At 48.5% G+C, this 15,404-nt stretch overlaps 1 protein-coding gene across 1 annotated transcript; it reads left to right on the forward strand.

Moving 5' to 3' along the window:
* Positions 1 to 6,348: 6,348 nt before the first annotated feature.
* Positions 6,349 to 13,087, forward strand: CTSZ (cathepsin Z). Its single transcript, XM_034787007.1, has 6 exons — positions 6,349 to 6,846; positions 7,977 to 8,140; positions 9,904 to 10,083; positions 10,853 to 11,003; positions 11,511 to 11,673; positions 12,251 to 13,087. Exons 1-6 carry the CDS (start codon positions 6,704 to 6,706, stop codon positions 12,362 to 12,364), a joined length of 915 nt encoding a protein of 304 aa, XP_034642898.1. The 5' UTR covers positions 6,349 to 6,703; the 3' UTR covers positions 12,365 to 13,087.
* Positions 13,088 to 15,404: the final 2,317 nt, after the last annotated feature.

The following is a 15,404-nucleotide window of genomic DNA, read 5'->3' on the forward strand; positions in this document are numbered from 1 at the left end:
CAGAAACGAAACTACTTGTTGCCAGCACAAGCTGTTTGCTTTTGAAGTTTCTCTCTCTCGATATAGTTTAGGTTAGAAGAACAGCCATTTATTTCTTCTGCAAAATCTCATCTCTTCAGTCAGGCTTAATGAAGTCATAGAATCATAGGGCTGGAAGAGACCTCAGGAGATCATCTAATCCAACCCGCTGCTCAAAGCAGGCCCTGTCCCCAGACTCCTAAATAGCCCTCTCAAGGATTGAGCTCACAACCCTGGGTTTAGCAGGCAAATGCTCAAACCACTGAGCTATCCCTCCTCCTGGTCATCAATGGGCTATGCGTTGTGTGGGTAAGATGGCCCCTGCTGCCTCATGGACAGTTTTAAGGCTATCTTACCTTCACCCACATTTTGGGATCTCAACAGGCATTTTCTTTATGGTGCACTAATTACCTGACTGTCGGGTAAAATTTTAAAAAACACCTAAATAACTTAGGGGCCTATGGCCCATTTTCAAAGGTGACATGAGCACACAGGAGCTCAGGGCCAGATATTTAAAAGGATTCAGGTACCTTAACAGGCAGCGTGATGCCTAATGTGGGTGCCACTGATGTTTTCAAAGCTGCAGCTCATGCACCACCTAACCCACCCACCCCTGGTGCCTCAGTACCCTACATGCCTGCGTTTCTGCTAGTTGGCATTTTCAAAGCAGCCTCAGTGCTCCAGCCACCCCAATGAGCTGCTCATAGCTGTCAGGGCCGGCTCTAGACACCAGCAAACCAAGCACGTGCTTGGGGTGGCACATTTTCAGGGGCGGCATTCCGGCCATCTTTTTTTGTTTTTGTTTTTTGTTGCTTTGTAGCAAAAGCCTAGAGCCGGCCCTGGCAGCAGCAGTGCGTGGTGCGCGCAGGGCGCCCTGGGGCTGCTACGGTTCACGCTATGGGGGAGCAGCGCCCGTACCTTGTGGCTGGGCCAAGCAGGAGACACTCGTGCTGGGGGCCGCCCTGCGGGGCACAGGGAGCCACCTGCAGGTACCGCAGGGCAGCCGCCCCACAGTGCTGCAGCCGGGGTTGGGCGAAACAGCCCAAGCTGCCCAGGGACTGCAGCAGGGCAGCCAGAAGCAGAAGCAGCAGCGGGGCCATAGACGGCGGGGTGCTGCCATGCGGGGTCCGCATCCTGCTCTCCGGGGCTCCACTCCCTCTGAGGCTACCCTGTCCCGGCTCCTCAGCCCCCTGCCGGGGCGGTCCCCCAGCTCTGCCCTCCCGTGTCCGGCCGTCCTGGAGGTGGGATCCCTGGTTGGAGGGACCCTGGGCTGAGGCGCAGTCGGAGAGCCCCACTGCTTACCCCGACCCTGCCAACGCCGGACTGGCTGGAGGCAAGGGGGCGTGGCCGGAGTCAGCACTGGTGGGGGGGAGCCCAGGGCTGGGACGGCAGGGGGTGTGGGTGGGGTGGGATAGGTGGGAGAGCCCAGCGCTGGGGCGGCAGGGGGTGTGTGTGTGTGTGGGGGAGAGACCAGGCCTCGGATGGCAGGGGGTCCGTGTGGGGGAGGGCACTGGTGGGGGGGGGGGGGGGGGCCCCGGGGGGGGGGGGGGGGGGGGAGCCAAAATTGTTTTTGTTTGGGGCAGCAAAAAACCTAGAGCCGGCCCTGATAGCTGTAGCCCAAGCCCAAGTCCCCCAGGCCCTGAAGCAGAATTTTTAAAAGAGGCAGGCAAACGCCTATCTTGCCACTAAGGTCCAATCACAGGCGTGCTCTGAGCATGTCTACAACCTGACATCTGTCAGACCTTGCAGCAGGAGGGCCTGATGATGGCCACTGACTGGAGGGGACAGAGGCAGCATTAGCACCTGCACAAAAGACAGCCAGGGCACAGTGAACCATAGGGCAAGCATTAGCACAGTATTGTGCATATGAGCGTGTTTTGGCTGCTAGGGCATGGGCTACTTAAGTGACTGACCTGACCTAGGTGGAGAATAGAGTTTGCAGCTGAGGATCCCAAGCACAGGGCGGAGCCTATCTCTGGTGTGTCAGCCACATGTACCAAGTCAGTTACTTAGGCACTTAAATCCCTCTCCTCCCCCTTTAACCCCCCTTTTCTGGCATTTCATGCCTGATTAGGTTAGATGGCTCTCCACTTAGCTGGCTGGCTTTTGAAAAGCCTTTTCTTAGGCACTTAATTACCCCTTTGCACTCCACAGGGAGCTGCTTAACTTGGGGCTGAAAATTCCAGTAGCCACGAGGCCACCTAGGGGATAGGCATTGCTCCACCCAGCCAAGCAATGCCAAAATCCCTTTAAAAAACTGGCCCTCATTTGCTTGCAATTGGATTACGGCTTGTGACTGCCTGGCACTTTTGAAAACAGGAATTAGGCTTTTAAGTCACGTTAAGGCTTTTGAAACTTTTCCATGTATATATAAACTCTCAGGCCTTCCTGTGCTAGTATATATATATATATATAGAGAGAGAGAGAGAGATGTAAGCAGAGTCAGGATGAGCTCTACCCTGACATCTGGTGGTGAATTGTGGCAAGTTGTGGAAAAGAACTTCAGGGGCTGGTCTTGTTTGCATAGGCACACCCACTCCCCCTAGCATGAGCCCACAGCCGCCCAAATGGTCACTTTGGCTGCTGTGGGATCCCCAGTTTCTCTGTTATTGGGGCAGAAAGAATGAAGTGTTGTTACCCTGATTATGTGAATCAAGGCTAGTGGAACTGTTTTATGACAGAGGGACTCACCATCAACTAAGTAGCACTCGCTAGACAAGGGACATGGGTTCCAAAACCCAGTGAACTGAGAAAAGTTTGGGACAGATATGTGTAGGGATTTGGTACAGCCTGAAATATCAATTGCTGTATTGTCTTCCACTGTTCAATAGCAGAGCTAATTTTGATTTTATTAAAAGTCTAGTTACAGGCTGCTGTACTGAATTCACTTTGGGCTAATGGTGCATTAGTATGGGGGCTTTCTTACTGCAAACTGAAATTGCTAAAGAGCTAAAATTACTAAGAGCTGGAGATTGCTGTCTTAACTAGTGCAGAAGCCTGAAAATATATTGCTAAGTGGCAGTTTGCTGCTTGGATGGAGTTGCCCATGGGACAGTGAGTGGAGTGAAATAGAGCAGAGCAGTTTGTGGGATGGCTGGAGTGGTTTATAGGACGGATAGTGGAGTGGAGCAGCTCGTGGTGAAGGTTGCAGCAGAACCCCATGGAGAGGCAGGGCAGTTGGCTTTACCACGTAAGGTGCCCCTTAACACCCTGAGTGCCCCCTTCTTCCCCCACCAGCTGGGAGGGGGGGTAAAACTCTGCAGATAAACTTTTGAACTCTGGGGCTGCACTGACCAGGGACAGAGACTTTTGGGTTATTGGACTTTTGGGACTTTGGGGTGATCTTTTGGGTTGTTGGACTTAAGACCCTGAGGGGAAAAGGACACTGCCAAACTTACTTGGGGGTGGGTCTTTTGCTCACAGTTTGTGTTATGAATCCTGTTTTTAGTGTTTCCCCAACATAATGCCACATTGTTTCCCTCTTTTATTAAAAGGATTTTGCTACACTCAGACTCCGTGCTTGCGAGAGGGGATATATTGCCTCGTAGGGGTGCCGGGGGGGGGGGGGGGGGGCAGGCGGGTATGTAATTGTCCCAAGTCACTGGATGGGGGCTCGAGCCAGTTTTGCATTGTGTTATTGAAACGGAACCCTTAGATACTGAACCCAGCCCTTGTTGCTGCCAACTCAGACGGGCAGAAGGGTTACATATATATATCACAAGAAGGCCTGAGCAGTTAAAAACACATGGCTAACAAAAATGGACATGCCTGTGGTCATGCAGCCTCTGGCCACAGTTTACCAATGTGTTGTTTTGTAGCTCTGTGCTTCCAAGCATCTCCTGCATCTTTTCATACATGAGGGGGCCTTTTACCTGGAATTTGTCATCCCTTTAAAGCATTTGTCCTAATGCAGCTGCATGTGTATCACAAACCTTTGTGTTGGGAGCATCACATCTGTTGACTCGTCTCCGTATGCCAAGTGTAGCAGATGCTATTTATTTTCAAATTCAGTTTTAGTTTTAAAAAAGTGTGACGCCCAGGCTGAGCCCCCAGGTGTCACTCTTAATCACACAGCAATACAGGTGGATTTGTGAAAACTCTAGCAGAGCAGTTTATATAGTGGACCGCATGTCCCAGCTACCATGGGCTGAATGTGGGCAGTGGCTAGCACAGGGATCTGAATGCTCTCACTAGTACGTTGTCTGCTCAAAACTGGCACAAGAGAATAATGACCAAAAATTGTTACTATCTAATGGCTTTGGTGACTTGTATGTAGTGCATTTCATATCTCCTAGTGCCTAATGGACAGGTTTCCATAGCACCAAAGAACTGGGGAAAACCCACTACCACAATTGGCCCCCATGTTTGTCAGCGCAACAGAAAGGACAATCACTGAACAACCATGGAAACGGAACCCTCAGAGATGCTCGTACCAGGTTAGCGTTAAAGACATCATAGGGCACTGGAGGGAGCTTGCATTGCCATTACCAGCCTACATTGTACCTGTTCTATGGTTCAGCAGAGGATTTCAGTCTCCAGGGCTGTCAAGAAGGCACTTTTCATAAGCATGACGCTCACTTAGAAAAATAACTGTCAGGCATTTGTGTTTGTACCACTGTGTGCCAGCAAAATGTGCAATTGAATTTAATTCTCCAGAAAGAAGTGTCACGAGACGTAAAAGTTGCACAACAGTTAGAAATGCGTGAAAAATTGCACCACAACTGGTTTTGCTTCTGTTTTCTGTTCCCACCAAAAGCTTGGTCAGCATTATAAAGGTAAGTCTACACTGCACAAAACCCCACCTCCAGCTGTGAGGCTTAGAATCTGGTTCCATAGACTCAGTCTACAGACTGGGGCTTGTGGGTTATGCTATGGTGTTTTTAGCTGGAAACACCCTAGACGTTCCTGCTTGGGCTCCAACACCTGGCCAGGGGGAGGCTCTCAGAGCCTGAGCTGAACATCTACACTGCTATGTTTAGTGCCGCAGTGTGAACCTGAGTCTCCAGACCTGGGCTCTAAGATGTGCTGCCACAGGGTTTTTGGGTTTGTTTCTTTCCATGTAGACATGCCCTCTGTGGTTTAGACCAGTACTGGGTCACGGACTGGAAGGCACTGGGTCACGGCAGCTCTGGTCAGCACCGCCAATCGGCCATTAAAAGTCCCGTCGGCGGTGCTGCCCGGCTAAGGCAGGCTAGTTCCTACCTGTTCTGACACCGCGCTGTGCCCTGGAAACGGCCAGCAGCAAGTCCGGCTCCTAGATGGGAGGGGGGGATCATGGGGCTCCACATGCTGCCCCCACACTCCCATTGGCTGGGAACTGGCCAATGGGAGCTGGGGAGTGGTCAGAGCCGGCACAACCCATTAGGTGACCTCGGCGGTCGCCACGGGTGCTACAATTTTGGGAGCGGTGACATTTCAGCGGCGGGATCTTCCACCGCCTCTGTAGGGGGCGGCATTTTGGGGCGGGACCTTCCGCTGCCTAGGGCAGCAGAAAAGCTGGCGGCGCTCCTGGGGGTGGTGCCTGCAGGCGAGAGCCTCGTGGAGCTTCTTGCGCCTCCGACTAGGAGCCGGACTTGCTGCTGGCCACTTCCGGGGCACAGCGTAGTCCGCGGTGCCAGGACAGGCAGGAAGCCTGCTGTAGCACCCCCACTGCGCTGCTGACCAGGAGCCGCCCGAGGTAGCCTGCACCCCAATCCCCCGCCCCAGCCCTGAGCCCCCACCAACCCGGAGCCCCTTCCTGCACCCTAAACCCCTCATCCCTGGCCCCACCCCAGAGCCATGAGCCCCCTCCTTCACTCCAGCCCCGAGCCCCCTCCCACACTCCAAACCCCTCATCCCAAGCTCCCTTGTGTCGTGGGCATCCACAATTTTCTTCAACTGGGTCGCCAGAAAAAAAGTTGGAAAAAAATCTCCTTGTTTGGACCACAATCCTGCGAAGACTTCAACGGCATTACTCTCCGTGCATAAAGTTAGGCACATGCACACTTCTTGCAGGATCGGGGCCTTAATGGAAATACCTCTTAAAGAACATAGTTAAAGGATTTACACAGGCAGGAGCCTCAGTGTTTCTGTAGGCAGCCTAGGGGAACTGACCTTGCTAGTTTAGTCCGTACCCTGGAAAAACATCTGACCATAGCACGAAGGCACGTTCTTGGCAGATACCAGATGTTCCTGCGAGTTTATTAAGAGAAACGATCGCAGTATAATCATTAAAGGCGGGGGAGGAGAGGGGGGAGCCGGCTGCTCTCACGACCCCATTCTTCTAGGCTTGCAAATGCCCGCAACTCCCGCAGGGGGCAGGCGCCTGGTTGAGCAACCGAACACACCCGAGATTGCGGAGAGCGCCGGGCGGCGCTGCTGGGGCTATCGCGGGGGGGATGTCCAAGGCTGGGATTAGCGGCGAGGCCAGTGCAGTCCCAGGCGCTAATCCCAGGCGAGCCGCTGCCCCGGCCCCTCTTGCCCACGCGCTCGCCGCCCACTCCCCGCGGGCGGGCCCCGGGCCAGGCGCTTCCTGCGCCGCGGGTTCTTGTCCCTCCCAGCCCAGGGCGCAGCGGGGGATTGACAGAGCCCAGCCCCTGGGTGACTCAGACGCCGCAACCTTCCCTTAAATGCTCGCGCCGAGGACGGGGGGAACCGGCCCGGCCGCGCAGGAAGCAGCTGTAGCTCCAGGACCGCCGCGCTGAGCATGGCCGGGCTGCCCCAGCATCTGCCCCCGCTCCTCCTGCTGCTGCTCGGGGGCTGCCTCTGCCCGGCCTCCGACGCCGGCCTCTACTTCAGGGAGGGGCAGCACTGCTACAAACCGGCCCCGCGCCAGCCCCCCGGGCTCAGGTGAGCGCTCGGCCCCGCTGCTGGGCTGGGTGGGAGGAAGGGAGCCACGTGCAACGCTGCTGCTACGCCCGGGCCACTGGCTGGGCGAGAGGCGGCTCCTCGGAGCCGGGGCCAGGCAGAAGCCGGTCAGCCTCTCGCGTGCCGGGAACGGCCCCGGGGCGCTGCCTGGGCCAGGCAGGCAGAGCCCAGCAGCCGCCCGCCGCAGCCCGGAGGAATCAGCTGGGGGTGAAATCCCGGAATGTCCCTGCCCACGTGATGCCGAGACCTCCCTAGTCCCTACCCTACCCCGCTGCCCCTCCTTACTATATAGGGTGACCAGAGAGCAAATGTGAAAAATCGGGACAAGGGTGGGGGGTAATAGGAGCCTATATAAGAAAAAGATCCCAAAATCGGGACTGTCCCTATAAAATCAGGACATCTGGTCACCCTATTACTGTACCTGGCCTGCACCCACCGCCTGGCCGACCCGAAGCTGCCCCTGGTAACAACGGAGAACTTCACCGCACCAATTAGTTTCGATAACATCCAGGCTCATTGCCATCCCCTAGGGAGGCGGGGAAATGGGGTGTTTGCAATTGGCCCCCGTTTCAGCAGCAGGGCCAAGGATTCTCTGCTTCTCTAGGGGCAAATGGCCAGGACCCAACTCCTCAGAGGGAATCTGGTGCCTAAATACCTATGAGGATGTGGGCACAGGGTGACTATTGGGGGGAGACAGAGATTTGCACTGCTGCCAAGTTATTCCTTGATACAAGACTCCTGAGCAATGCAGAAGGGAGACAATAAATCCATCCTCTTAGTTTTAAGAGTAGATCGAAAACAGCATGAAGGCTGGATTGTTTCATGTGAACTCCTGCAAAGGGCTGCATTGGGGAGGCCTCTCATTTCTTATGTTAATCTCAGCTGCCTACCTGGTAGCTGTTTTTGTGAGTTAACACTAGTCACAAGACCATAGATAGAAGGGTATTAAAGGTCATGGTGGCTAGAACGATCATGTGATCTAAAGCTAGGATGGAAATTCTCACACATCATTGTGAGACTGGAAGATTTTTTTTTTTTCCTTTCTCTCTCTGAAAATATAAAAATCATCTCTGGGAAACAGGCTTAATTCTTACTACTTTGTTTCCATATAGAACCTACCCTCGACCTCACGAGTACCTGGACATCACTAAACTTCCCCCGAGTTGGGATTGGCGAAATGTAAACGGGACCAATTTTGCCAGTACCACTCGGAACCAGCACATTCCTCAGTACTGTGGGTCTTGTTGGGCTCATGGCAGCACCAGTGCCTTAGCAGGTACTTGTTACTGGGTATCTGTTGTTACTGGGTATTGTTTTCTTGCCAGTCAGTCCATTTTCAGGATCCCCCACCATTCTGAACCCCTGATGGGGGGGGGGGCATCCTCGATTTGCAGGATTATCAGCACTATTCAGGGTTGTCACTGCACAAGACAAAGGGCCTAACTCCTAAATAGCTTGGAGGCTCTGGGCCAAGGTATCTGCCCTAAATAAGACAGACGGGGGAGAGGGTAAGGAAGATTTTAAAGTGAAGGTAGTTTTGGTGGTAGCATATACTGTGGGAATTCCCCAACTGGCAGCTGAGAAGGGGAATTTTTTTTTCTTGGTGGAATGTTCCAGTGTGGTAGAGGTGGCCTCCCTCATTTAGAATTATACACAGATTAAAAAGGAAAAATTGGATTGATTAAAACACATTTAGCAGAAGGGGCATTGCTTGTGGGGTGAGAATGTCACACTCTCTTCACTGTATAGTTCTCTTCTCCCTCTTGCATTTAGTCAGTTAGACCCCAGAAAGCCAGGAGAAGCAGGTAGATAAATTATTCTATCATTACAGTGAAAACCGAGATACAACTGTGACTTCCCCTTTTTGGGTGGGGGCAGCAGCTCAGCTGGAGTTTAGCTTTCAGTGGAGCAGTTTCTCTTTTGCCTCTTTTAGGGCAACAGCAGCAGTGGGACAGAAGCACATGGGGCTGGGAGCAGGTTACAGTAACTCCACCCTTAACGTCCTCTCGCTTAAGGTTGTTTCGATCTTATGTCTCTGCTCAGTTTCGGAACATGCTCCATTTAAAGTTGTGTGATGCTTCTCTATAATGTCATTTGGCTGCCTGCTTTGTCTACAGCTGGCAGCCCCCCCACCATCAGCTCCTCCATGCTGCCCTACATACAGCCCCTCCTGCCTGCCGGCAGATCCCATGGATCAGCGCCTTCCTCTTCCTCCCCGCACCTCCTGCCACTGGCAATCAGCTGGCTTGCAGCGTTCAGGGGGGAGGAGCAAGGACTCAGTGTGCAGACTCCCCCTCCCTCCCAAATACTGTACTGTATGGCAAAAAAAAGGGGGTAGGGGGGAAGAAGCGGGTTAAGGGTGGGGGTTTGGGGGAAGGGGTGGTGTGGGCAGGCCGAGGGTTGAGCTCTCCACCCCTGGGAAGGTGCCGCGGCTGCTGCACAACATGCTTCTCCTAGCTTACAGCACCTTCAGCCTCCTTGCCTGCCTCATTGTCTGCAGTGCCAGTGGGCTGTGCTGTGTGGGGTAAGGCGGGGGCACCTGCCAACTATAGTACTGTACGGCACAAAATTTCCCTGGCACCTAACCCCCCATTTACATTAATTCTTATGGGGAAATTGGATTTGCTTAACATCGTTTCACTTAAAGTCGCATTTTTCAGGAACAGAACCAATGTTAAGTGAGGCGCAACAGAGTGCTTTCATAACTGGTAGAGGATGTTAGGCTTTATCTAATTAAGGACTGAAATGAAACATGTACATCCATATATATCTGCCCCTGAAGCCAAATTTGAATGGAAAACAGTAGCTGCACCTGCAAAACATAGACGCCATCATTTTGCCCACTCGATTGGGTCACGATGTGGGCACCTAGCCATTCTGTTAGCATATACCACTGTAGGCTTTTGCACCCACAGCTGTCTGCAGATATTTAACAGATGCAGCTAAGGAGACATAGTTGAAATATTTGGCCCGTAATGAGTTACAGACAACAGTAAAACTAACAAGCACCAATTGTTTATTCTTCTGTTATTACCACAGACCGCATCAACATTAAGAGAAAAGGTGCTTGGCCTTCTGCCTACCTCTCTGTTCAGAATGTTATTGACTGTGCCAACGCAGGGTCCTGCGAAGGTGGAGACCACACAGGTGTTTGGATGTATGCTCACGACCATGGCATTCCAGATGAGACCTGTAACAACTACCAAGCCAAAGACCAAAGTACGGCAACAGATTGCAAACCTTCCGAGCTACTACTCACTCTTATTTGGCAGGGTTTGGTATTCGCTTTAAAGGAAATTAAATATAATTTAGCTAACACACGCATTTCTTTTTCTGCTTCTACTTACTGCAGGCTGCTAGTGAAGCACCTGCTATCTAACTAGGAGCAGCAGTTCCCTTAGAGTAGCTGTCTGTGTTTTGCTTTTTTTTTTTTTTTTTTGAGGCCACCTTTTTTTGCACCAGAATCAGACAGCATAGATGTTGCCATCATGTCTGAACAAGCATCCACCATTCAGGCTGCTAATGTGAACTCACTAGGCACTGATGTGCATCGGTGCTTTCATGCAGTAATATTTACAAGTGTCGTCTTAAGTTACCAGAGCAGAACTTCAGTCTACTATACTTACTTGCAAACAAAGCCCTTGAGTTGTTTCTAGCTCCACAGAAGCAATTTAATTATTTGTATACTGAGACACTTATCAGGAAGTAGTTTTTATAACCTACATTGAAAAGCATGTTTGAAGGCTGAAACAGATAAAGAGCACATAACCTTGAAATATTATTGACTGTGGAGACTGCCTTAATTAGCAATCTGAACTTGCAGCTTTATTTAACCTGAAGAAACAAGCAGTTTTCTCTGCTATATTTAATCTTATAATTATGGCCCCTCAAAAGGAATTAAAATTTACCATTATTTCATTGAATAATTAACTGTAAGAAGAAAAATACTAGCTTGCAATGTTAATCGAATGTCACTGCTTCTTTGTAGCATGCAAGAAGTTTAACCAGTGTGGAACCTGTGTTACCTTTGGGGAATGCCACGTGATAAAGAACTACACCCTCTGGAAAATTGCTGACTATGGCTCTGTCAGTGGGAGGGAAAAAATGATGGCAGAAATCTATGCCAATGGTCCAATCAGGTAAAGACAGTATTACAGGGTAAGAGTTATCCTGTTAATTTTCTTTTAGTTGTTTGCAAGCTTCATGGGATAAACTGGAGAGCCTCCTTATGTAGCTCATTCAGCTACTTCTTCACCAGACCAGGCCTTAGCCTCTGAAGACTGATATGTGCTAAACTTTTGCACAATATCTTATGATCTAGACTCATAGACTCATAGACTTTAAGGTCAGAAGGGACCATTATGATCATCTGGTCTGACCCCCTGCATGCTGCAGGCCACAAAACCGTCCCTACCCCTTCCCTGGACTCTGCTGTTGAAGTCCCCAATCCTGTTTTAGGTGACTTCAATCGGCAGAAACCCTCCTGCTAGAGATCCCTGCCCTATGCTGCGGAGGAAGGCGAAAAACCTCCAGACCCACTTAAGTGAAGAACTTTTCATGTGAAGTGAAAGTGGGTGACGGACACTGTTCTCCTTTAGTCTGCTGTAATTAGTTCTGAATGAGGAAGCTCTTTTTGCTTGTTACAGTTGTGGCATAATGGCTACTGCACAGCTGGATGCCTACACGGGAGGACTTTATGCTGAATACAACCCCTCTCCTATGGTGAATCACATTGTATCTGTGGCTGGCTGGGGTGTGGAAAATGGAACCGAATACTGGATTGTCCGTAACTCCTGGGGCGAACCATGGGTAAGGAAGAGAGAGAAGGGATGTGCTCAAAATGAAATGCACATTTTTAAAAACTCCAGACATTTCTGTATTACAAGTTGTACAACTAGCTTGTTTATAAAAAAAACGAAGTTTCCGTCTTAGCCATAGGAGTTGTCTCAATCTATGATTTTTAATACAGCTGACAACTAGGAAAAAAGTCTATAAACTGAATGTAATGCTACCCCACTACAAAGAACGTAAGGCAATAGCGGGCCAGCCTCTGTGCGGAATCCTAATGCTGCCCTCATATGTGTATGCAACTCCCGTTGAAGCCAGTGGTAAATAGCTTTGTGATATATGGGTCCCATAGCTATTTGGCTATGGATAGTAGGATATGGAAATGAATTCCTGGCTGGAAACAAATGAGTTCACTAGAGAACTGCTATTTCAAATAAGCTTGTTTTGTGAATCCCACTCAAACCCTTTGCAGAGATCTGCCTTCACCTCTAGTCCCCCTTGCTCTGCCCAAAGTACACTGCTTATGAGACAGAAGTTACTTTGATGTTACTAATTTATAAACTTTTTGCCAATACTAATGAAAATTAATTTCCTATAGGGTGAACTGGGCTGGCTGAGGATTGTGACAAGCGCATATAAAGGTGGAAAAGGAGCTGAGTACAATCTCGCTATTGAAGAGGATTGTGCCTACGGGGATCCTGTATTACCTTGATTGTTTCTAGGGTTTAATGGGGTTCTTTCTGGCTTTGAAATTTTATTTCCCCCCCCCCCTCCAATTGTATTTTGTTTTAATTAAAAGGCAGTTTAACTATTCTGTAGTAAAGAATGACCAGGCAGTTAAGAGGAATTAGCTCAAATCACCATGATGTTTTAGAAGTGGAAAAACTGCCTCTAAATTTTTAACTTGCACTGCGTATTTAAAAGCAGCTGTTAAGACAAATTTGCTTATCCTCTGCTTTATGTGCCTGGTACTTACCAAGCAACTTATCAGAAGTTATAGGTACAAATCTTCTCACTGGAAAAATCATTCTTTCTTGTCCATATAAGATTTGTTTTACACTTGTAACAAAGGAGGTTTTCCTTCTAGTACAAACTTTAAAGTTTACTTTAAGCAAGAGGTACGGATTTCTTTTAAAAATTTGGGTTTAGACTTGCAAATTATATACAAAGTACAATAGCAAAGTAAATATCAGTGAGCTACATAAATGCTGAAACCGTACTATGTTTTTTGTTCTCTATTTTAAAACTGTGTCCTATAGTCACATCCTATTGTTTCACTAAGGCATGTGTTGCATTGCAGATTGTCAGATAAAAATGACAAAATGATGCAACAGTAACCAAATCTCTTTAAAACCACTGGAAAATGTTTAATATAAGCAATGATTGTTATTGCCTGATGCTTTCTTTACTCTAATTCTAGGCTTTGGTATTTGAATGGCTGTACTATTTTTCTGTACAAGGACAATAACAGGTTTTTTTAAGGGGGGGGGGGAGAATGGAAACAGGGTTCTGATGAGACATAACATATCATCTTTCCTTGTATGCTAAAAGCTATCTTCCTCTTTCCTGCTTACTCAACCTCATGTGCCTAGTTCTGTAATGGTGTAAATTACAACCCAAACCATATCAAACATTAACTGAATCACAGTTGTTAAACTGACATTGTTTCTTATGTGAAGTGATTAGAGGGTGCGCAAGTGGATTGTAAGAGTTTAATGGAATTTGTTTCTCAACATTAAGTTAGTGGTACCTATGGCAGCATCTCTTGGCAGGACACAGACAAGGTTTAAACAGAATCTGTACTTTAGTTAAATACCATCATGAGGTGCCAGCGAAGGATGGGTGGGGGAATAGAGCCACCTTCAATGATTGCACGTGTCTATGAGGAACTAAGGACACCTACAATTTGCACAGAAACTGAATGCCCCATGTTACCAAGGGTCCTGCTCTTGGACTGAGATGCTAATCAACCACAACATACTGAAGGTCACATTTACCTAGAACAGAGATTAGGGTCTGCATTTCAGGTACGCTACAGGACAGCACGGAGCTACAGCCTTCTGTTTTCCATTTTGGCAAGTTAAGAAGAAACTGATCTTCCAATGTCTTAAAACATCTCTAATTTCAGGAGCCAGCTGCTTTTTTGTTTTAAATAAAAACATAATTTTTCACCTGTGACCTACAACGGAGAGGCACATTACTCATCGACAGTTGTTTCAGTGTGAGAGGGGCTTTATTTTACAAATTATTAGCTTCATCACTGTCCCCCTGATTTCTAACACCATTGCTGCTGCTGCTTTGATAAAGTAATACCAGGTCCAATCTACCTTCAATCTCAGAGGGAGAAAACTGTCTCCTAAACTAATTGCCTAGCAAAATACAGAGGACAGTCTAGGGGCCTATGATCCCTATTGGAACATGCAGCATTGGTCTCATGGATACAGTATAGGACGGGCCACAGGAGCTACATTCTATTCCTAGTTCTGACAGATGTTCTTTGTGAATTTGGCCAAATGGCTTTCCTTTAGCTGTCAAAAAAGGATACTAAAACATGAAGGTTGCAGAATTAATAGTCTTTAGTTACATGGTCACGTTAGCATAATTCATATATGCAAAGCCTGGGCAACCTCAGTTCTACACTGCTTGACTCTTGAAAACTCAACTTTGCACCCTGGCTATTCTTAAAATTAACTTAAACATTTAAGGTTTACTAAAAATATAAGTTCCACAATATGAAGCCACAGTGACAGATGGGTCATCAGCAGGGTTGTCCCTTGAGGTCCATACCACAGACCTTTCACTTGAAGGACAAAATACGGTTGTAGGGGCAATTCTAATTTTGACTTTTCCTAACTCTTGAAAACTCAGCCTTAAGGTTCTTTTTAACAGCAATGAGGAGGAGTTGGCTATCCGCCTCTGTGAGCCAACCACTGCTAGGGGATGAGGTACACGAGCTGATCTTGGATTTCACTGCTATTTGCTGACAGCAGAGTAATGATGAGATTGAAGAATCCTGGGTTCCATTCCAGTTTCTGGAAAGGAGCATTTTAAAATAAATTATAAACCCTTTTATCCTCCACCCCATTGCAGGTGAGTTAGGCTGCTTCCTCCTCACTGCCCAGGCATCAATAGGGGGAAAACTGAGAAATGCAAACAAACATTCTCCCTCCTTTCAGTCCAGTTGCCAGGAGCAGCAAGTTCTGCTTAGCTGCTACAGGCAGGGAAGGAGCATGCTCAGTACCAACTGAATGCTGCTGCCAGCCTCTAACAAACCTCAACTGACCTTGTGCAAACTGAATTTTCAGAGGCCAAATGTGTGGATTTTCACTGGAACAGCAAAGGCCATTTGCCTGAGAGCAGGATAATTTCTGCTTCAACACATGGAGGTAGTAGAGCTTCTCAGTGAAACAGTGGTCAGAATTTTTTTCAAACATGGGCAAAACATTCAGCATGGAAAACTGCAACCTGAATGGTTATAATCTGGTAAAGTTATAAGCTATTGAAAATAATTTATAATGGAAAATGTTAGCAACCTTGAAAGCAATTTATATGGCAGTCATGTCATGGAGTGCATTGTGCTAGGCACTGTATGAAAAGAACAAAAGCTTACAATTTAATTAGAGGACAAGACAAGAGATGGATATAGACAGGGGAGAACAAGGAAACAGTATTGGTCAGCATGGTAAGCACTAGTCTCGGCATACCAGTGGCCTAGCCATTTTTTGTAGGCATTACAGCAAAGGAGAGTTTTA

This window comes from Trachemys scripta, chromosome 12 (assembly GCF_013100865.1).
Source record: "Trachemys scripta elegans isolate TJP31775 chromosome 12, CAS_Tse_1.0, whole genome shotgun sequence".
Taxonomy (NCBI): domain Eukaryota; kingdom Metazoa; phylum Chordata; order Testudines; family Emydidae; genus Trachemys; species Trachemys scripta.

What these genes read in the sequence shown, in the direction of transcription:
- CTSZ (XM_034787007.1), top strand. Translation starts at nt 6,704, where the DNA reads ATGGCCGGGCTGCCCCAGCATCTGCCCCCGCTCCTCCTGCTGCTGCTC. An exon ending in CAGCACCAGTGCCTTAGCAG is followed by an intron (nt 8,141 to 9,903) that starts GTACTTGTTACT and finishes TTATTACCACAG; the next exon opens with ACCGCATCAACATTAAGAGA. An exon ending in CTACCAAGCCAAAGACCAAA is followed by an intron (nt 10,084 to 10,852) that starts GTACGGCAACAG and finishes GCTTCTTTGTAG; the next exon opens with CATGCAAGAAGTTTAACCAG.